The 20912-nt window shown below is 60.4% G+C and overlaps 1 protein-coding gene across 2 annotated transcripts in view; it reads right to left on the bottom strand.

The window, feature by feature from the left end:
* Window positions 1-1630: 1630 nt before the first annotated feature.
* The window catches only part of COL4A2 (collagen type IV alpha 2 chain), a 167106-nt gene continuing 147824 nt past the window's right edge, over window positions 1631-20912 (bottom strand). For both annotated transcript variants that reach the window (XM_061133259.1, XM_061133258.1), the window contains exons 30-48: window positions 20448-20609; window positions 19647-19817; window positions 18817-18960; window positions 17054-17176; window positions 16660-16841; window positions 15906-15969; window positions 15641-15715; window positions 13093-13200; window positions 12390-12497; window positions 11845-11916; window positions 10305-10430; window positions 8238-8354; window positions 7370-7531; window positions 7154-7252; window positions 6819-6965; window positions 6589-6705; window positions 5264-5455; window positions 4681-4967; window positions 1631-2746 (exon numbers count right to left, since the gene is read on the bottom strand). In XM_061133259.1, coding sequence (XP_060989242.1) covers window positions 2489-2746; window positions 4681-4967; window positions 5264-5455; window positions 6589-6705; window positions 6819-6965; window positions 7154-7252; window positions 7370-7531; window positions 8238-8354; window positions 10305-10430; window positions 11845-11916; window positions 12390-12497; window positions 13093-13200; window positions 15641-15715; window positions 15906-15969; window positions 16660-16841; window positions 17054-17176; window positions 18817-18960; window positions 19647-19817; window positions 20448-20609 — 2714 coding nt within the window. In that variant the 3' untranslated portion in view covers window positions 1631-2488. The remainder of the gene's footprint in view (window positions 2747-4680; window positions 4968-5263; window positions 5456-6588; window positions 6706-6818; window positions 6966-7153; window positions 7253-7369; window positions 7532-8237; window positions 8355-10304; window positions 10431-11844; window positions 11917-12389; window positions 12498-13092; window positions 13201-15640; window positions 15716-15905; window positions 15970-16659; window positions 16842-17053; window positions 17177-18816; window positions 18961-19646; window positions 19818-20447; window positions 20610-20912) is intronic.

Below are 20912 nucleotides of genomic sequence, written 5' to 3'. Positions count from 1 at the left end.
TGCCAGGGTGTGTCCAGAGGCGTCTCGTGTGGTTTCACGTAAGTCTGGGCGCCGTCTGTGGCAGGGGTGGGGACAGCCATCTTAGTGACTCTGACCTCAGGGCACCCACTCACTGTCCCTGCAAAGTGGGGACAGTGTTGGCCACTCAAGGACCCTTAGCTTCCAGGCTAGTGGTTGTTCTTAGCCCTGAGAAACTAGACCAGAGAAATCGTATGCAGCATGCTCGGGTCTGTGAAGGGCAGCTTGAACTTTCAAGGTTCAGAAGCTTGGCTGTTTGAATTCAGACCAGGAATCTTCACCTGTGATAGCGACACTTGTGCGGAATCCTGGGCTCATGCACAGACAGAGACGGATTATCTGTCTGTACTTGGTTTATATTTTTTGGTTTACAGTTTGGCGTCCAGTTATGTATTGAGACCCTGGTCTTGGTCTTCTTTCCTTATGTGTTTCAGGCGTGAAGTCCAGGACTTTGCGGTGTTTAATGCTGGGTGCCTAATGCCCTGGGAACCACATGGAGGCAAAGCTAAACCATAGGAGACCATGCGTGAGAACCTTTTGTAAACTGTGAAACAGCATAGAATCTAAAGAATCCTTCATTCAATTAAAAGGAGAGGCTAGACCAAATCGAGCAGGAATCTTCAGGACTGTGACAAGTGTCATGACCACCCCGCAATCTCGGGGACTGGGGTCTGGCAAGAGCAGCTGCCCCCCCCCCCCCCCCCAGCCTCCTGTGTGGGCATCATTCAGGCCGCAGCCTCGGCCTCTAAGGGCTCAGCGTCCCACTATAACTGTTGCTATGGAAACCAGCTGCGCACAGGTGGAGCCTACCATAATGCCCATCACCTTCACCTGGTTCTGTCGCCTCCCCTGGGGTGCTCAGAGCCCGCCCAGCACCCCTGAACCTGTGACCCAGCCTGGCCCCTGGGGGCAAGAGCTGGAAGTGGAAAATGTGCCTTGCCCCATCAGTGGTCCTTGTGTGGCCTCCCCCAGCATGGGGGCATGGACTGAACCCTGAGCCCTGTAGTGAGGCAGCGTCCCTCCACCCGGCCCCCCCTTTCCCACCTGGAGTCACGTCCTCACTTAACCCTCGGGCACACAGTCCTTGGCTTGGGCAGTGCCGGGGAAGGCAGGCCAGCCCAGTGCTGATCACGTTCAAATAACATCATCACATGGAATGCTTACTTTGTGACTGTACAAATTGTTCTCAGAGAAGGTCTAATGTAGACTGAGCTCTGAAGGGTAAAAATAAACTCTGTGACCTGGATGCCCAGGCGTCAGCCAGGTTCCAGAGAAACTGAAGGCAGAAATGTGTCTTGGAGGTTTGATTTCTGGGATTTGATTTGGGATGTTATGCTGGGGCGGATTGAATGACTTTGGCAGCGTGTTTAGAGGTACCTCCCTCCTAACCCCTGTGAGTGCAGGTTGGGAGTGTTTTCCGTAAACATCACCACATTGTAAACACAAATACAGCTCCCTGAGGAGCTAATGATGATACCGCAGGCTTCGGTTCAGTCTGCTGAGACCTGCAAAAAACAACAGCGCGGTGCGGAGCTGGGCCGGGATGCAGGGTTCCCGGTTCAGCGCAAACTTCGTGCCCTACGAACTTGAGGAAATCAGGCAGGCAACAAGGTGGGGTATAAAAATGTTGAAAAGTAACTTTTATTCTGGGCTGGTTACAGAGGAGGCGGTAGTCAGCGGGGTACAGCTCAGCGCATAGAAGCGGGGGGTGGATCTTCAGGCCAGCCCGGGGCGTCGGGGGCATCTCTGCCTGCCGCACGGAGTCCGCCGACTCGCTGCGGACCGCGGGGAGGTCTGGAAGGACCTGGTGGGAAGCGCGATGGCGGGGCGCCGACAGCAGCGGCTTTTCAGACACAAGGAGGCGCAGTCGGCCTCCCTGGGGGACGAGGGTCCTTCACGCCACCGGCACGTTCGAGAGGACGGTGCGCGTCCTGGGGGATCAGGGAGCGGGGCCTGGGCCCACCCCCGGGAGCCCGCGGGCCGAGCGGCCTCATCCGCCCACACCCCCCTTAAGTGAGTTCAGAAAACGGGCTAACAGCGGTGGCTGGGAGCGCGGCGAGTACACGGGTGCGTGGCAGGACGTCAGCGACGCCGAGCGCGGAGCAGTCCGGGACGGCCTGAGCGGGGGGTGGACCGCCTCCCGTGCTGGGGGCACAGGGTGCCCTGCAGACCTGGGGGAGCAGGCAGCGCCTGCGGGCGACAAGGGCCTATCGGTCCAAGTGCTGGTGCTGAATTCCTTTGGTGACCTTTTTCTCTTTTTGGTTTGTTTTTTAAAGAAAAAAAAAAAAAAAGCAGTCAATTTAGGGGTCGGCGTCTGAGGTAATAAGTTAAGAAAAGCACCAAAGTGGCCCCGGACAGCACGGGCCTGGAGAAGGGGCGTGTCCGGGCGCGTGTCCCGGGGGGCGTGTCCCGGGCGTCCGGGGGCGTGTCCAGGGGCGTGTCCGGGGCGTGTCCGGCCGGCGCCCGCAGCTCACAGGTTCTTCATGCACACCTGGCAACGGCTGATGTGCGTGCGGATGAGGCCGGCCTTGAGCGTGTCGGCCGAGGGCGTGCCCTGGAAGGTCTGCTCGGGGATGGTGGTCAGCCAGAAGCTGTACTTGTTGGTGTAGTAGTGGCACGTGCCGCGGGCCCCGTTGCACTCGATGAACGGCGTGGCGCGGAAGTCCTCCAGGCAGCTGCCCGGCGACACCAGCGACTGGCCGCCCCCTTCGTCACCGGCGGCCGTGTGCTGCGCGGGGGAGCGGGCGGAAGAGATGCCAACACGTTAGCTTGTTTGCACAGGGAACTCTGCACAATATTCTGTGATAAACCATCTTAGAAAATAATGTGAAAAAGACTGTATGCATGTATGTGTGATTGAGGCTTTCCAACTGTGGGGCTGGAGAAGACTCTTGAGAGTCCCTTGGACTGCAAGGAGATCCAACCAGTCCATCCTAAAGGAAATCAGTCCTGGGTGTTCACTGGAAGGACTGATGCTGAAGCTGAAGCTCCAATCCTTTGGCCACCTGATGTGAACAGCCTACACATTGGAAAAGACCTGATGTTGGGAAAGATTGAGGGCAGGAGGAGAAGGGGACGACAGAGGCTGGATGACATCACCGACTCAGTGGACTTGAGTTTGAGCAAGCTCCAGGAGTTGGTGATGGACAGGGAGGCCTGGCGTGCTGCAGTCCATGGGGTCCCAAAGTGTTGACACGACCGAGTGACTGAACAACACATGTACGTGCAACTGAATCACTTTGCCGTGTAGTGGAGATTAAGACAAGGTAAGCCGACTATACTTCAATAAAATAAAGATAAAATCAATATGGGGGTCAGAACCAGACTCTTAAAATCAATCACCAGGGAGTTCCCTGCTGGTCCGGTGTTTAGGACTCTGTGCTCTCACTGCCGAGGGCCCGGCTTCCATCGCTGGTTGGGGACCTGAGATCCCACAAGCCGTGCGGTGGGGCCAAAAACAATTAAGCTCCAAAGAAAGTGCCCCTCTCCTCCTCCTTTACTAACATGCATGAAGAGGGGGTATGTGTGCTTTGAATTATTATTACTGCTATCACTGGCCATGTTGGTCTAGGCTGGCTGGAGGCGGTTACTGAGGATAATGGGTGTGTGCTAAGTCGCTTCAGTTGTGCAGTCGTGACCCCATGGGCGTAGCCCGCCAGGCTCCTCTGTCCATGGGATTCTCCAGGCAAGAACAGTGGAGTGGGCTGCCATTTCTTTCTCCATGTTACCTTCCCGACCAGGGATCGAACTGGCGTCTTTTATGTCTCCTGCAGGTGGATTCTTGACCACTAGGGCAAGTGTGCTTATCCTTTCTCCTCTGACATGGCTCAAGATGTAATGCTCATAAGAGCAGGGCTGTCTGACCTTCAGGATACAGGGCAGGCATTCCCATGACAAAGAAGATGCTCCTTTTTCATCTCACGAGGGAGTTAAAACATAGGAGGGACCAGTGCTTCCTCCTCTGTGACCCAGGGGCAAACGGGGGCTGCTCCGTCTGCCGCCAGGTCCCCTGACAGGAGGAGCCCCTTAAGGTAGAACGCTGCCTGTCCCTGCACAGAACCTAGTGATCCTGTTGCTTCAAATTACTGCAGCACTAATCCCTTAAAAATGTTAAAAAATCAATGCTTGTTCATCTCTTTCTTCCTTCCCTAGATTCCAGGGTTTTTTCCCTATCGTTTTGACAAAATTAGCAAACATGGTATAATATATATGCATACATATTATGTTATTGAGATAGTTTATGAAATATTTAACATGTTGGGTATCCTGTCAACACAATGGGAGTTACGACAGTCATAATAAATATAAATGCAACACAAGACCCCTCTGGACTTTCCTTTCTTCCTGTGACAGTGGAGTAAACAGGAAAATTGTAAGGAATGCTGTCATGATAGTCAAATCGTCCTCATCAAGGTTGTAAAAAGGCCTGGTGGCAAACTACTGTGTCCCACCCGGATGGGGGCAGCCCCAGGCCAAACACGGCTTAGCAAAGTGCAGGCTGGATTCCAGCTCTCACGCATTCCCTGGGCCAGGCCTTTGTGCAGTGTCCAACCTGAACCACCGCGCCGATCAGTCTTAAAACGGCCACAAGGCGGTCGGGGAGAGGACCTCGATTTCCACCCGGGTCCCTGCTCCGAGTCACAGCAGGCGCGCAGCACGTACCATGAGGAAGGAGTATCCGATCCACAAGCTGCGCCACCCGGCCGGGCAGTGGGGGATGGAGACATCCTGGCTGTGGACGGCGATGGCGACGGCCGGGGCCTCGCACACGGAGCAGCGGCTGATGTAGGGCCGGATGTCCTCCTCGGCCACGGGCATCATGGGCAGCGGGGCGGTGGTGGACAGCCAGTAGGACTTGTCGTTGCGGCTGGCGTAGTAGCAGATGTCGCCGGGGTTGCAGTACAGGAAAGGCATGGTGCTGAAGCGCGCCAGGCAGGAGCCCGCCAGGCCTGCGGAGGGAGTCGGCTGAGTACGCGGGAGGCGGGGCCCTGCGTGCCCGCCCGCTCAGGGCCTGGCCTCGCCCCGGCCGCCGGGAGCTCACGGCGCACGAGGCGGGGCGGGGCCGAGCTCGGCTCTCCGATCTCGATCTCGGGGCCTCCACTCCGCCCTGCCCTTACAGAGGGCCCTGGACACAGGGCACTGCTCGCTCCCCGACCCCGGGTTTGGAGCGTCTGGGTGCCTCCTGGGGACTCAGGAAGTGGCTGTGGCCCCTGGCTGGGCTGGCCGGCGGGCGGGCGGTACCTACCCAGGTCCTGGTTGTGGGCCTTCTCCTGGCCCTCGAAGTAGAGCAGGCTGTATCCGCTCCAGAGCTTGTTCATGCCCACGGGGCACATGGGCTCCTTGTCGGTCTGGCTATGCTTCACCAGGAGGTACCCGATGCTGATGCTTCGGCCGGGCATGCCGGGCAGGCCGGGGCTCCCGGGGCGGCCCGGCTCCCCTGGGCGAGACAGAGAGGCCGCCTTGCACCTGCCACGCGGACCGCAGCCCGCGTGCTTACGGCGGGCACGGCAATATTCACGGCCCCAAGGCTGGGGTCAGTGGCTCTGCCCTTGGGGACTGAGAGCCTCCTGGGGAGGACTTACCCTCGCTCAGTACCCCCTCCCTGTCCAGGACCGTGGAATGGCTATCATGAAGACTGGATGGAGGGGCGGGGTGTGGGTGTGGAGGGCAGGGGCGTGGACTCAGAGGCCCCATGAGCCGACCCCCTTCCGAGTGGGAACTGCAGCATCTCTTATTGTGCAGGGGCCCAGGGGCACTGCGGTCCAGCCCTGCCCGCCTCCTCCACACCAGGCTGCAGGGCTCCCTGCTGGACCTTCGGGGAGTGGCCATTCCCAGGGTTAGAAACCCGACTCCCCACATGTCCACCCAGGGCCCCAATTCTGTCCCTGACACCGCAGAACGGCTGATTCGCCCCCAACAGGTGACCCTGTCTCTCTCACAGGGTGTCCCCTAGCCCCGATGCCCCTCCCCAGCCCCCACCATCTCCCCGGTGCGTCACAGGCTCTCCTGCTCGAGTGGCGTGATGTGGACACTTGCTGGGGTCCGGGTGTGACCACACAGCCTGTCCGTACCGTGCACAACATGCATGTCGCTGGCTCAAACCGAGTGCAGGTGGATTACAACCCCTAGGACTTGTTTTTTTGCACGAATGGCTATTACTTCGGGCCTATCCCATCCTGCCTACATGCAAGTAATTTTTAGAAGCCGACGATAAAAGACTTCACAGTGGCGCCTATAATGTGATCGGTCACTTGTAGTTCATCGTCGTAGGCTTTCGAGAGCTCAGGAATCTTGTCTCTCGGAACACGTCACCTGCTTCCTTCTCTGAGCCACCTCCTGAGTCTCAGGGGAAGGAAGGAGGCCAGCCTGTGCTGGGGACCCCGTGCCAGGCGTCCGGCCAGGGGCAGGGGTCACGGGGTGGGCCCCGATAACCCGGGAGCCAGACTCGGGGGGCGGCCCCCCAGCGCTGCTCATCTCGGGGCACGTCCGACCCCTCCCTGAGCTCTAAGGCCCACCTGTCAGCCCCACGGCGGAGCTGAGGCACCTCCCCATACCCTGCCCATCACTCACCTTCGAAACCCACCGGTCCCTGCAGCCCCACGGGCCCCTGGTCTCCACGGAATCCGGGATTGGCTGACATGCCGCCTCGTCCCTGGGGCCCGGCCTTGCCCTGCGCCCCACGGAAACCTGCAGGGCCACAGGACACGGGTGAGTGCCGCGGGCAGGGACAGGCGGAAACAGAGCAGGCAGGCAGGGAGCCCCCCCAGCCCCCACCCAGCGCCCCCCGGCCGGGCTCCCACCTGGTTCTCCGGGGGGGCCCTGTGGCCCCATCTCCCCCTGAGCCCCTGGGGGGCCTCTCCTGCCCTGTGGACCCACTGGGCCCCGCTCAACCGCGATCCTCTGGGGGATTCCTGCGATGCCTGGAGCCCCCACGGGACCGGGGGCACCTGGAAGGGAGAAGAAAGGCCAGGCAAGGCGTGAGAACCGCTGCTCTGATCTCGACCTGGGCGTGGACCCACTCTCCAGCCTCCCTGAGCTGCCTCGCTCTGCAGAGACGGCCCTTCCAGCACCCCGGCCCCACCACACCCCAGCGTGACACGGTGACCTCCGAGGCATCCCCCCAAGACCCACTCACCCGGGAGTCCTCGGTCTCCTTTGGGTCCCTTGGGGCCTCGGTCGCCCACGCTCCCAGTGGGGCCTATGTTGCCCATGAATCCTGGCTCCCCTCTGGGCCCTTCAAGACAAGCAGGATGTTGAGGACACGCGGGGCTGGTGTGGGTGGGGGCCTCTGGCCATCTCTGGCCAGCGTCCCCGAGAGAAGCCCTCCCTCTTCCCGGGACACCCGTGTTACCTTTTTCTCCCGGGAGCCCGAACACGCCAGGCCGGCCCTGGGGCCCGGGGTCCCCGACCCATCCTTTGGTCCCGGGGTTTCCGGGGGTTCCTGGACTCCCCTCATCGCCTTTGCTTCCGGGAAGAGCTGCAGGCCCGGGTGGCCCCGGGGGCCCTCGATAACCTGCCGGTGTCCGTCGGGAGAGAGGTGAGTGTACGCGGGAGGAAGGCATGCAGGCAAAGTTACCCCTGGGGGATGGGCTTTGGCAAGTGTGTAACCCTGGGCAGCTAATTTTGCTTTTTATTATGGTAAAATATGCTAACATAAATCTACCATTTTAACCACTTTGGAGTGCACCCATTCACATCACCGTGCAGCCATCACCACTATCCTTCCCTGGACGAGCTCACGTGCTCATCCTCCAGCTGAAGCTCTGTCCTCACTGAGCACTCTCCTCCCCACGCCCCAGCGCTCGTCCCCGGCATCCATGTTCTGACTCTGTGACTGGATTCCTCTGTGCTCAGTCGTGTCTGACTCTTTGCGACCCTGTGGACTGTAGCCCACCAGGCTCTTCCATCCATGGGCTTCTCCAGGCAAGAATACTGGAGTGGGTTGCCATTTCCTCCAGGGATGGTCCCCACCCGGGATCCAACCTGCATCTCCTGCATTGACAGGCGGATTCCTTACTGCTGCTTCACCTGGGAAAGCCCATCGATTCCGCCAGGGAACGCTCCCGGGCCCTCCTGCAGTGGAGTCAGAGCTGTCCTTTCCTGTCTGGCCTGCCTCCCTCAGAATCATGTCCTTAAGGGGGATCGGAGGCGTCCCCTGCCTCCAGTGACCAGGCTTCTGTGCCAGAGGTTCCAGCCCATGGGGTGTGAGCCCCGCTCACCTTCCAGGCCGAAGATCCCGGGCGCGCCGACGTCCCCCGGTGACCCAGAGATGTTGGAAGGAGGGGTGACGCCTGGAAAGCCCTGAAGGCCGGGGCTCCCCATCGGGCCTCGCCCCCCTTGGGAGGGAGACGGAAGTTGATCAGCACCAGCACCCAGCTCTCCATCCCGGGTCACCCCTTCTCCGCGCCCTCGCCCGTCCAGGAGCAGAGCCGCTGAGGAGAGGTGCCCACGGCGGGCTCTTGCCCACATGCCCGCCAGCCCCCTCCCGCTGCCCAGGGGGCCCAAGGCCCTGCTGCGAGGCTGCCCTCACCGGCACGCCACTTGCTCAGCGGCCAGCTGCCGGGGCCACCTGAGGGGGACGCCTGGCCCTGCCCTGCGGGCATCGCCTGAGAGCAGCCCTGGGGGCCCAGCAAGCACCCGTGCTGGGAGGGCCCAAGGTGGGTGTCACAGCCGCTGCAGTCCCACCCGAGCCGCCCCCAGGATCCCGGGCTCGAGTTGGACGTCCAGTGTCCGGGGCGGGTCCATCCTCCCAGCCCACAGCGGCTGAACTGGCATCTCACCTCCTCACTGGGGCTCACTGGTGGCCCCAGGCAGCACAGTGGGCTCCTGGACAAGCAGGAGGGGGCTCTGAGTCCCACTCGGGGTATCAACAGGCCCCCTTAATGTCTGTCTAGGGCCACCTTTTCTGCCTGGCCATGCTTTTTGACGGCGACCTGGCTGTTTTGATTGGCCCCCAGACTTCACACTGAAGTGTGGTCCAGAGTTTTAGGAAGACTGAGATACGCCTCCCGGAAGAAACCCTGTATGATGGGACCGTCCTGGGGCTGGGCTACGGGGCAGGCGTCCCGGGGCTGGGCTACGGGGCAGGTGTCCCGCGCTGCTGGACGGGGCCGGGACCCCAGCCCTGAGCGGGGCCGCATGAGCCCCAGCAGCCCCATGGACTCACGGTGCGGCCCCTCTGGCTGGCCCACCTCCTCCCCCTGCCTTCAGATCAAGGCCAGGGCTCAGGTACCAGGGGGTTCTGGGGTTCAGATCAAGGCCGGGGCTCGGGTACCAGGGGGTTCTGGGGTTCAGATCAAGGCCGGGGCTCGGGTACCGGGGGGTTCTAGGGTTCAGATCAAGGCCGGGGCTCGGGTACCGGGGGGTTCTGGGGTTCAGATCAAGGCCAGGGCTCGGGTATTGGGAGATTCTGGGGTTCAGATCAAGGCTGGGACTCGGGTACCGGGGGTTCTGGGGTTTCTGCTTGGTGCAGGTGGCGGGGAGGTGACAGACCCCGGGAAGAATCAGATGATGGGGTCTGTGGGATACCCGCCCCCCCCATCCATCGGAGGTCGGGGTCGCTGGCCTCCTCAGGGCCTGCCTTCCCTTTGAGGGCCGATGGTTCTGGTTTCAGGGGTAATTCTGACCTGAGCACCAGCGCTCAGACCTGGGTCTCGGAGGCCCAGGTGTGATGACCTCTCGGGGCAGTGCCTGGCTCCAGGCCGCCTCGGATGAGGCACTGGGCTGAGTTGGGGGGCGGGGGAGCCCAGGTGTGAGAGGACAAAGCCTACTGGGGGACGCCGTAGGGCTGGGAGCCCTCCGCTCTGAGATGCCAGGTGTAGTTGAGTCCACATGCCCCCTGCCAGTTTAGGTCCAGCCTGGCGGCCAGCGGCTGGGCTGGGCAGGGGTCTCGTTCCCAGCAGCTGAGACCACCTCTCTCTGGTCTGTTCCTGCCGCGCTCCAGGCCGGCACCTGGGCAGAGCTCAGGGCTGCGACACCTTTGCTCACTCAATCATCTCCCCAGCACTGCTGTATGCACGTGATGGGCAGAGCCCCTCACCTGGTGCCTTGGGGGGGCTCCACGGGGAGGCAGTGTGATCTTATCCTTCCTCCACGGGAGGGGGCGGTCAACAGTTAACCCTGATGGAATACGACTGGGATGGGGTATATGAACCGTGGAACACCAATGGGAGGTTTGCAACAGACAAGTCAGCACCCGGCCTGCTCTGACCGCTCATCTCTCAGACTCATGGGCATCACAGTTGGTTCTGGGGGTGCAGATGGTGGTGCTGGGGTGGGGGCCTCACCTGGGACTCCACGCTCGCCCTTCTGTCCTGGGGCTCCCGTGGGGCCTGGAAGGGTGTTGGCCTCTCCTGGGTCACCCCTGTCCCCGGCAGGACCTGGGAATCCCAGGTCCCCATGGAGGTCTGCACCTGCAGCCGGGTGAACAAATGACGTCAGTGTCTGGACCAGGCAGAGTCCGTTCTCATGAGAGGAAGGGGGAGACTCAGAAACAGGAGCAGCCTGCGACAGCCTGGAGACCCCAGCCTCCTAGCAGCCTCGATGCCCCCGAGCCTGAGACTCAGAAGGGACCCTGCGGATCAAAGCCGAGCCCTTCACTTCATAGGGGGGAACTCAGAGGCCCTTCAGAAAAGGCTCGGATCCCGAGACGCAGACGGTCCTGAGCTGGGACCTGCCCAGGGCCCCAGGCTCCTAGCTGGGGCTCCGGATGCTACATCTGAGGTGTAAAAGGGAAGCGTTGTTTAAAACCTGCTCTGCTCGCCCATCAGGAACTCAAATCAGTGGGTGGCAGGAAAGAGCGACATAACTTGGGCATTTAAAACTGGAATTGAAACCTTAATTGAAGGATGAGTGTGCAAATTTATATACAGACACACACCCAAATTTACCATAGACAGATGAACTCTTAATGATATAAAACAGCTATAAAGAGAGTAATCTAAAAGCAGTGGTAGAACTATGTGTGATTTGTTTTTCTTTTGTTAGAGTGTATTTTTTAAAGCTTTTCTCCACTCAACATGAGTAATTTTTATAACCTGAAAACAATAAAAGCTTAAACAATATATTAATCGCATAGTTTACAAACATTACTAGTCCAGTGATCACATTTTAAAAATGTAGTGATGACTGAGTATTAAGATTTAAGATGAAAGGAGCTAAATTTAAAATAAATGTCTGGGAAGTGGCCAAGAGTTTTGCATATCCAAGCGTAAAAAGGAAGCTTAAAGCAGCAAAGGGATTCCATTCCCTTTGAGGAACAGAGCCCCACGTGATGGTGCTCGGAGGTCACAGAAGTCGGGAGCCATGCAAACCTCACACTGTCACTGGCTTTCGGAGATGATGGATTTTGTGTCTCCTTTGGGCAGCCCCCACCTGCCCCCTGTACACCAACCACCACTGTGAGTGGAATTGTCTTGTCTGAACCCAAACCCACGTGTTGATTCCTAAGGCCCCACATGGTGGGATCTGATGGAGGGCCTTGGAGAGGTGATCGGGGTTAGAGGAGGCCTCCAGGGTGGGCCCCCGACAAGAAGAGACTCCAGAGAGCTCATGTCTGCCACGTCAGGACAGAGCGGAGCCAAGAACACGATCCTTGCCCAGACCCCCCATGCTGGCACTCCCACCCTGGCCCCGGACCTCCAGGCTCAGAGCTGTGAGGAGCTCCCGTTGCTGCTTAAGCCACCTGGTCTGTGCAGCAGCCGGCGGAACTGAGCCCCTGAGACCTCAGGGACGGGCCGCCCAGCTCTCTGAGCCCCCCACCACCCCAAGTCCCCGATGGCCCCCCAGGGGCCCCCCACGGCTGGGCTCAGCCTTGGGGCTGCCTACCTGGGGATCCCGGGAAGCCTTTGCTGCCTGGCAAGCCGTGCAATCCGCTGATGCCTCGGAGGCCGGGCAGACCTGTGGGGGAGCCTCAGGGTTAGTTCTCGGGAGAGCAGAGAGAGACCCCCAGCGCAGCCAGATGCTTCCATTTGCTGCGGGACGGTCGTCCGCCCAGCCTGTTCCGTGTTGGTCGCTCAGTCATGTCTGACTCTTTGCGACCCCGTGGACTTGTAGCCCAGCAGGCTCCTCTCTGTCCATGGGATTCTGCAGGCGAGAATACTGGAGTGGGCTGCCGTGTCCTTCTCCAGGGGATCTTCCCCATCCAGGGATGGAACCTGGGTCTCCCGCATTGCAGGTGGACTAGTTACCATCTGTGCCCCCAGGGAGACCCCTGGTGTGTCCAGAGGCGGGACAACCAGGGAGCAGTTCAGCAAATACTGGGACGTGTCAGTCAGTCGCTTCTGGGTCGCCCGAGAGAAACATTAACTTATAAACGGTCTTCCTGGACTCTTTTCACAGACTCCTCGCAGCCCGAGAGGGGCTCGTCTTACCTGGTAAGCCTGGGTTCCCCGGCCAGCCAGAGTCTCCTTTGGTGCCGGGCGCTCCAGCCCGTCCTGGGTCTCCCTGAGGCCCCTGGAGCCCTGTGAGTCCTGGAAAGCCTGGGGGACAGACACATCCTTCAGGGGGCAGGCAGGCACCCTGAGGCCCCCTGGGCCCCAGCTAAGGGGCTGTGTGGGTGAGGACCGGCGTCCCCTCCACGTGGCCGTGGTGGTGTGAGCACAGCCTGGCCATACAGAAGAGTCTGTGGGCAGAGTCTCTCTCTCGGGCCCACACGGGAGCCTGGGCAGAGCCCAGAGACCCTTCGAGGGTCAGCCTCCCTGCGGTCACAAATGCCGGGCGACAGTGGGCACAACAGTAGCAAGAAAAAGCACAAAAGGAATTCACTCTTGTAACTCGGGCCCTCTGACAAATTCTGCAACTCAGACGCCGAAAGGGGGCCGTCACAGCAACTGTCTGAGCACTTACGGAGAGACAGACAGCAGCCACACAGACGCGGCCGTCAGCCCGCACGTCCGGCACAGCCGGGCTGTGTGGATGTGGGGATGGACACGCGGGGGGACGCTCCCGGCTGTGACTGCAGGGGACAGGCGGGCAGGCAGAACTGGCCGGCCTTGTTCTGGGCCCCCGGAGACCGCGGGCTCAGCTGCACCATTCAGCTCCGCCCAGGAGGGCAGTGTGACTGCCGGACCTTACCTGTTTGCCCTTTAAATCCAGGAGGGCCTTGGACTCCGGCCAGGCCGGTGATCCCTGGAAAGCCGACATCACCCTCAGCTCCTTTCTGGCCCAAGAATCCCTTTAGACCTGTAACCACAGACGTGCTGCTTGGAACAATCAAACCACAGCTAGCGTGCAGTTGGGGCTCAAGGTATGTGGAATTCAGGGGTGCGGGTGAAGGCTCGTGGGGTCAGGGGTGCGGGTAAAGGCTGATGAGGTTCAGGGGTGCGGGTGAAGGCTCATGGGGTCAGGGGTGCAGGTAAAAGCTCATGGGGTCAGGGGTGCAGGTAAAGGCTCATGGGGTCAGGGGTGTGGGTAAAGGCTGATGAGGTTCAGGGGTGCAGGTAAAGACTCGTGGGGTCAGGGGTGCGGGTGAAGGCTCGTGGGGTCAGGGGTGCGGGTAAAGGCTGATGAAGTTCAGGGGTGCAGGTAAAGACTCGTGGGGTCAGGGGTGCGGGTGAAGGCTCGTGGGGTCAGGGGTGCGGGTGAAGGCTGATGAGGTTCAGGGGTGCAGGTAAAGGCTCATGGGGTCAGGGGTGTGGGTAAAGGCTGATGAGGTTCAGGGGTGCAGGTAAAGGCTCATGGGGTCAGGGGTGCAGGTAAAAGCTCATGGGGTCAGGGGTGCGGGTGAAGGCTCGTGGGGTCAGGGGTGCGGGTGAAGGCTCGTGGGGTCGGGGGTGCCTGGAAAAGGATGCGCCCCCCCCCCCCCGTGGGTGCTCCCCTTGTGAGTGGGGACGCAGATCTCGATGTGTCCCTTCTGCTGCCTGATTTTCCACCTGATTCCTGCGCTGCACCTGTGGTCTGCAGCCTCCAGGCACCCAGGGGTCCTGCCCCAGCACGCACACCTTTGTGCGGCCACTCCCACTCTGAGTGCTGGACTGCGAGATGCCAGGACACTGTGTTGCTTCGAGCCCAGGCCACACATGCGTCACCGCTCTCCCTCTGTCCCCGTTCTGGAGGAAGCCCCTGCCACGTCGTGAGGACACTGAGCAGCCCCGGGAGAGGCCCTCCTGCCAAGACCACCTGGCCCTGGATGGTCCAGCCCAGTCCAGCCTTCAGGTGAGGCAGCCCTGCCGATCTCATGATGGGAGTCTCATGAGAACCACCCTGTTCCTGAATTCCTGGCCTCAGAAATGGTCAGCTAACAGCTGCCGTGGGTGCTCTGAGCCACAGCGTTTGGTGCCTCGGTGGGTGGCAGCAGATGGCTCATCTGAGAGGCAGATCCCTCATCTGAGCGGCGGATCCCTCATCTGAGCGGCAGATCCCTCATCTGAGCGGTGGACCCCTCATCTGAGAAGCAGATCCCTCATCTGAGTGGCGGATCCCTCATCTGAGCAGCAGATCCCTCATCTGAGCGGTGGATCCCTCATCTGAGCGGTGGATCCCTCATCTGAGAGGTGGATCCCTCATCTGAGAAGCAGATCCCTCATCTGAGCGGCGGATCCCTCATCTGAGCAGCAGATCCCTCATCTGAACAGCAGATCCCTCATCTGAGTGGTGGATCCCTCATCTGAGTGCTTGTTGATGCATGCGGTGCTGGGGAATCTGGGGAGTTAGTCAAACAGGAGATGTTTGAGCCTCTCAGGTCTGGATCATGCCTGGAATCTGCCCTTTAAATGAACTCCTTAGGCAAAGCTGCTCATTGGCAGACTTAGATTCTGGGCCACACGTTTTGGTGTTTCTGGGACGCTGATTAATTATTTTGGATGGGAGATCCAGCCAGCCTGAGGCATCCTGTATCTGGGACGAGAGCCACTGGGAGACCAAAAGATGGATCCGCGGGAGCCCAGAGGAGCTCGTAGGCAAGGCTACCTGGCCCTAAGTGTCACTTAGGATCTGACCCCAGCTAGACTGAAAGCCCTTCCCATCCTGAAGCTCATTCTCATTAAAGAACCAGCTCAGCATCCTCTTCGTTGGTCAATCATGCGAACAGACTCCTCCACCCTAAGCATTCCTAGGAGCACTTGGCCAGGGGGCGTGGGGGTCTCCTGAAATAGAAACCCAGGAAGGAGCATCTAGTCCAAGTCCCTTGGGATGTGACCACCGGCAGGAATTCTGACCTCGAACTTCAGTGATGCTTACAGAGGGGGCGTGAGCCCCTGACGTCCACAGGCTGTGGGGGGGCGGGGTTGCCTTCCTTGCTGTCTTACTCAGGAGAGGGGGCTGACTCCCACTTCCTTTTCCTCTAGACCCTTCACTGCTTGCAGGGGCTCCGGTCATTGCATCACCGGCTTTGTGCATCATCATCCCAGGAGCCCAGGCTCACACGCCGCATTTTAGAGGCTGCAGCTCCTCCCACCACCGAGTGCTGCTTCTCGCTGTCTCCCTTTCAGGGAGACACAGGTTTCCCGACATCCTCACACTCAACATAATAAAGAAGCCCACTCTTCCTTGCACGTTGGGCTTGGAGACCTCAGACCAGCCCTACGACGTGGCCCGGGGGCTCACTAGGTGTGCAGGCCAGCTCGCGAGCGACTGCAGCGGAGCGGCAGGGCCGCGGAGGACGGGGTGCGGGCGGCTCGGGTACCTGGCGCTCCGGTCGTGCCCTGTTCCCCCTTCAGGCCCGGGCTCCCGGGTAGGTCTATCGTGTCTCCGATGTCGCCTGCCAGGTGCAAGAAGAGATGGCTGAGGTCAGGTCTCCTGCGGCTACTTTTGCAACTTCTATGGTGCTACAGTCTGAATACCAATGATTTGCTTCTAAACGACTAAGAACGCCCGTGGACCCGATGTCCCCACGCTGCCCAGGGCGCTCTGGCTCGGGGGTGGCCCGTTTTTTCCCCAGCAACACTCACCGAAGTCACCGGTGGGGCCCACCTCGCCGAAGAGGCCTGCTCTCCCGGGAGCGCCCTTGTCACCCTGGAGCAAAGTCAAACAGGAAACCATCTTATAGGCCGTTCATGAGGTCTGCAGTTTTGAACGGTGAGCGTACCCAGCTATTGTGCTAAAACCAGTTCTCAAGGTGTCTTTATGCCACCATTTATGTAGAAAAGTCCTCAAGTTTCCCAGTGTAATATCATAACAGTAGATGGTCTGCACACTTGTTCTTACTGAACTGCAAAGTAGTGACAACGTCAGTTTTCTTCTTGGTCACACCCTGCCCGGCGTGTGGGCTCTTGGTTCCCCGACCAGGGATCAAAACCCACAGCCCCTGCAGAGCAAGGCGGAGTCTCCACCACGAGACCGTCAGGCAAGCCCCAACAGTGGCGGTTTTACTGCAGTTGATAACGTCAGTGACACAGTGACGGCGGTGGGGATGATGAGGACTGCACCCTGCCCTCTGCCAGGCTGACCCGGGCAAGTGTGTCGGATCCCATCTCAGGAGCCCACTGCAGCCTCAGAGTGGCCCTGCGAGGCGGGTCCTCTTATCTCCCCACATTTGAGAGGGGAGGCAGAGGATCAGAGACTTTCCCAGAGGCATTCAGCTCCTAAGTGAGATGTCAGCTTGGCTGGCTGACCCTCGCTGGACCTGTCAGCCCCGTGTTGTGGACCACAGCACTTGGGCCAGCAGACCTTGGGGAGAGGCACTCCCAGGAGGTGTCCACTTACCCTACTGCCCGTGAAGCCTTGGAACCCCATGATTCCGGGGGAGCCAGGCACGCCGGGGAACCCTGGGGAGCCAGGCACGCCGGGGATGCCAATGTCTCCTTTGACTCCTTTGACGTGACCAGGTCTCCCAGGCAGCCCCGGGATCCCCGACAGCCCAGGGATGCCTGGCATTCCAGGAAGGCCTGCAGGAAGAGGGGTGTGACATTCTGAGGACCCTGCTCTGCCCGCCAGCCTCCACCAACCACCCCAGCCCCTCAGGCAGACCTCAGGTGTCGGGAGGGCTGCAGAGCGTGGATGTGGGCACAGGGGTGCCCCTGCTGCACCCTCAGATGGATTGGGGCCAGGCAGGCAGGGGACCCCAGGCCGCCAGCTCCGAGGTTGGGTGGGGTCTCACCTTTCAGGCCCAGGTACCCTTTCAGTCCCATGGGGCCTTCGTCTCCCTTCTCTCCTTTGATGTCTTTCATTCCTGGCAGGATGATGGGGGGCGGTCCTGGGGGCCCAGGGTCTCCTCGGCTGCCTGGAAGGGAACAGAGTGTGGTCACCACCTGGACCCCCAGAGCAGGTGTTAGAACCCACGTCGGGAAGGCCACTCGGCCGCGTTGGCCTTCCTGCCTTCCTTTCTGCGGAGCCCGCGTCCTACTGGGCTGAGCCGTGGGCGGCACGGCTCCCCCGAGACTGCGAGCTGGGGACCCAGGTGATGGGAAACCCCGTCCTCCCCACCCCGCTGACTTCAGAACATCTCTACCCCCCTGAGAACTCTGCGCCCACAAGCAGTCTCCGCCTCTGTCTCCCCTCTCTCAGCAACTGAAATCGCTGACCCCCTTCCTGTCTCTGTGGATTGGCCTGTTCCGGACATTTCAACAAACGGAAGCAGGTAATGTGTGACCTAACGCTCTCAAGCTTCATCCATGCTGTAGTATGTGTCAGGGCCTAATCCTTTTTCTTTGCTGAATAGTATTCTTCCATATGGCTATATCATGTTTTCTTTATCCGTGACAGATGTCTGAGCTGTTTCTGGCTGGGGCTATTGTGTGAAGCATTCTGCCATGAAATTTGCGCACGGGTTTCTGTGTGGACCTGTTTTCAGCTCACATCCAGGAGTGCGCACCCATGAGCAGATTTGCCGGGTAACTGTGTTTACCTTTCTAAGACACCGGCTTCTCCACCCTGGGTGCACCAGGTGAGATTCCCCCCAGCGGGGTCTGAGGTCCCAGGTCTTTGCACCCCCATCCACAATTCAGTATTTTTAGAGACAGTGATGACACTTTCAGAACAAGGGTGTCTGAACAAACATCATGGAAACACAGCTTGCTGGGAACATTCTTCCTCAACACGTGCCTCCCACGGGGTGGGGCCTGGGGCTTGGTCCAGGCTCCCTCTTGGGGGTCACCATCTCCCCACTGGGGTGGGCCCAGGGCTTGGTCCAGCCTCGCTCCTGGGGGTCACCGTCTCCCCACTGGGGTGGGCCCAGGGCTTGGTCCAGCCTCGCTCCTGGGGGTCACCGTCTCCCCACTGGGGTGGGCCCAGGGCCTAGTCCAGCCTCGCTCCTGGGGGTCACCGTCTCCCCACTGGGGTGGGCCCGGGGCTTGGTCCAGCCTCACTCCTGGGGGTCACCGTCTCCCCACTGGGGTGGGCCCAGGGCTTGGTCCAGCCTCGCTCCTGGGGGTCACCGTCTCCCCACTGGGGTGGGCCCAGGGCTTGGTCCAGCCTCGCTCCTGGGGGTCACCATCTCCCCACTGGGGTGGGCCCGGGGCTTGGTCCAGCCTCACTCCTGGGGGTCACCGTCTCCCCACTGGGGTGGGCCCGGGGCTTGGTCCAGCCTTGTTCCTGGGGGTCACCACCTCTTGGCATGGAGTGGATCTGTCCACCTGGTCTGCCATGTCCCTCTTTCACCAAAGGTGCTTCCTGCCCTTCAGAATATACATGGGTGCATTTCTCAGGATGCTTTGGTTCTTAAAGCCGGGTCAGTTTGGTTCTCAAGTGTCCCTCGGCTAGGGGCACTCCCTTAATGCACGGCCAGTGTGCTGCGGCAGGGACCAAGTTCCTGGAACTAGTTTCTTCTGTAATGGTGTCTACAGTGTGGGTTCCTGGGACACTGTTCTGAGCAGTGTCGGCCCCTCTGAAAGTGAGTCTCAGTCTGGCTAAGAGGTGACATACCTTTCACACCTGGCTCACCAGCCAGGCCCTTCAGCCCCGGAATTCCAAAAAACCCTGCCTCTCCTTTGATTCCTGGGAGCCCGGGTCTGCCCTTGAGGCCAAGCATGCCTTCGAAGCCGTCCATCCCGGGGGAGCCCCTGGCCCCTACAGAGAGAACAAGAAAAGCGCTGGGTTAGGCACAAATGGTCGGTGCAGTGGCAGCCCCTCTGTGACTTGTGTGAGGAGACGCTGAGACTCTCAACCTCAAAGGTTTCTCAGTAGGGTTTCTCAGCACTTGCTAAGGAGACCGTCTGTGCCGTGAGGGCAGAGTCAGCCTGTGGGCCCTCGGGGACCAGACGCAAGGCCGATGCAAGGGACAGACAGGAGGAAACCGGAAGTCACCGCTCCGCGGTTTTCTGCCAGGTTAGAAAGAGGCCCTGGGGGTCAGCGTGGTGCCAACACTGCAGAGGCCGGAGAACAGAGCTGGTGTCCCCGCCTCAGCCGCGGGCCAGAGGGCCCCGCCTCACGCTCGGGCAGGGAGATCTAGGCCGGGGACCAAGCGCTTCTCTTTGGGTTGGTTTCTGTTCAGCAGCCTCCGGACCTGAACCCCGTCTCCCGGGGGAGTCCCCCTCGCAGATGGTAAGGCCTGCTCCTCAGACACCATCCCCCCACCGTGGTAAGTTCACACACTGGGCACAATGGTCACAACCAGCCTGGGCAGCGTCCGCAGTCCCCAGGGCCCAGAGCCGCCAGGGACGGCAAGGCGGGTACCCCCCCACCGCAAGGTGGCCCCCAACCCCGCGGGGCGGCCCCCGCCCCCAGGCAGGTCCCCGGTCATGCTCTGCACGCACCTTTCAGTCCCGGGGCACCAGGCATTCCAGACACGCCTTTAAACCCGGGGCTTCCGGGGTGACCTCTCCCTCCCTGCTGGCCAGGGTCACCTCTGTCCCCGGACTCGCCCTTCATGCCCACGGGGCCAGGCACGCCGGTGTCCCCCGGCTCCCCTCTGTCTCCAGGCAGACCTGTCAGGAGGGGGAGGGACATGGGACAGGATGAGCTGGCCGCACAGAGAGAATTTCTCTCACGATACCTTGGAGACCTTGATTATAACAGCTTTTGGTCAGAAAAACGACTGGGAAGGACGCTGGGAAGTGTGACCTCAGAGCCGAGTGTCCAGGTGTGAGCGGTGCATCCTCCTGTCTGCTGACATGCGTGTCCTGAACCTGTCACGGCTGAACTGTGTCCCTACAGAACACGCATGTCCCAGCCCCAGACCGCGGGACGTGAGGGTATTCAGAGCCGGCCTTTAGAGAGGGGGCTGAGGTTAATTAAATGCGGTTGCGAGGATGGCCCTAAGCAAGGATGACGGGTGTCCTTATAGAAAGAAGAGATGAGGATGCGGGCAGGCAGAGGTGACCCCGTAGGGGCGTGGGGAGAAGCCAGCCGTCAGCACACCACAGAGAGGGGACTGGGAGGGACCAGCTCTGCGGCCACCGTGACCGTGGGCTTCCAGCCTCCGACTGCGGAAGGATGAACTGCTGTCCCGAGCTGGGCCATGTGCAGTGCTTTCAGAGACCCGGCGGCTCTGCAGGGGGGGCTCCCTAGGGCACACCCAAGCCCCCCCTCCACTAGACGGGAGTGGGGGTCCTTACCTTCAAAGCCGGGGGCGCCCGGGGGCCCCAAGGGCCCCTCCCGACCAGGCGCTCCTGGGAAGCCGTGCAGTCCTGGCGGCCCTGGCAGTCCCGGCTGGCCTGCAAGTCCCGGGGAGCCCGGCTGGCCCTTCTGGCCCGGCATCCCTGGCATGCCCTGGCTTCCTGTGGGAGGGGAGACAAGACCGTGAGGTCAGCCCCACGCAGCTCACTGCAGGGGACAGCTCCTCCTCAGAGTTGTCCTCTAAGAACAGGCTTTCCGGGTGGTAAGGACTCAGGAAAACACACAGAAGCATAAAGACAAGATGAAAGGAGCTCACGCCTTCCCTCAGAGACAGTCACCACCATCCTGCTTTATTTCCTTCCAGCCTCAGTTCCCGTGACTAGATGCACAAGAGGTATTTGCGGAACTGACATCTCACTTCAAATGCAGTTGTCATCTAGCTTTTCTCACTTGATGTTACATTT

The sequence above is a fragment of the Dama dama genome, chromosome 30 (assembly GCF_033118175.1).
Source record: "Dama dama isolate Ldn47 chromosome 30, ASM3311817v1, whole genome shotgun sequence".
Lineage (NCBI taxonomy): Eukaryota > Metazoa > Chordata > Mammalia > Artiodactyla > Cervidae > Dama > Dama dama.
This window is presented reverse-complemented; position numbering and strand designations above follow the sequence as displayed.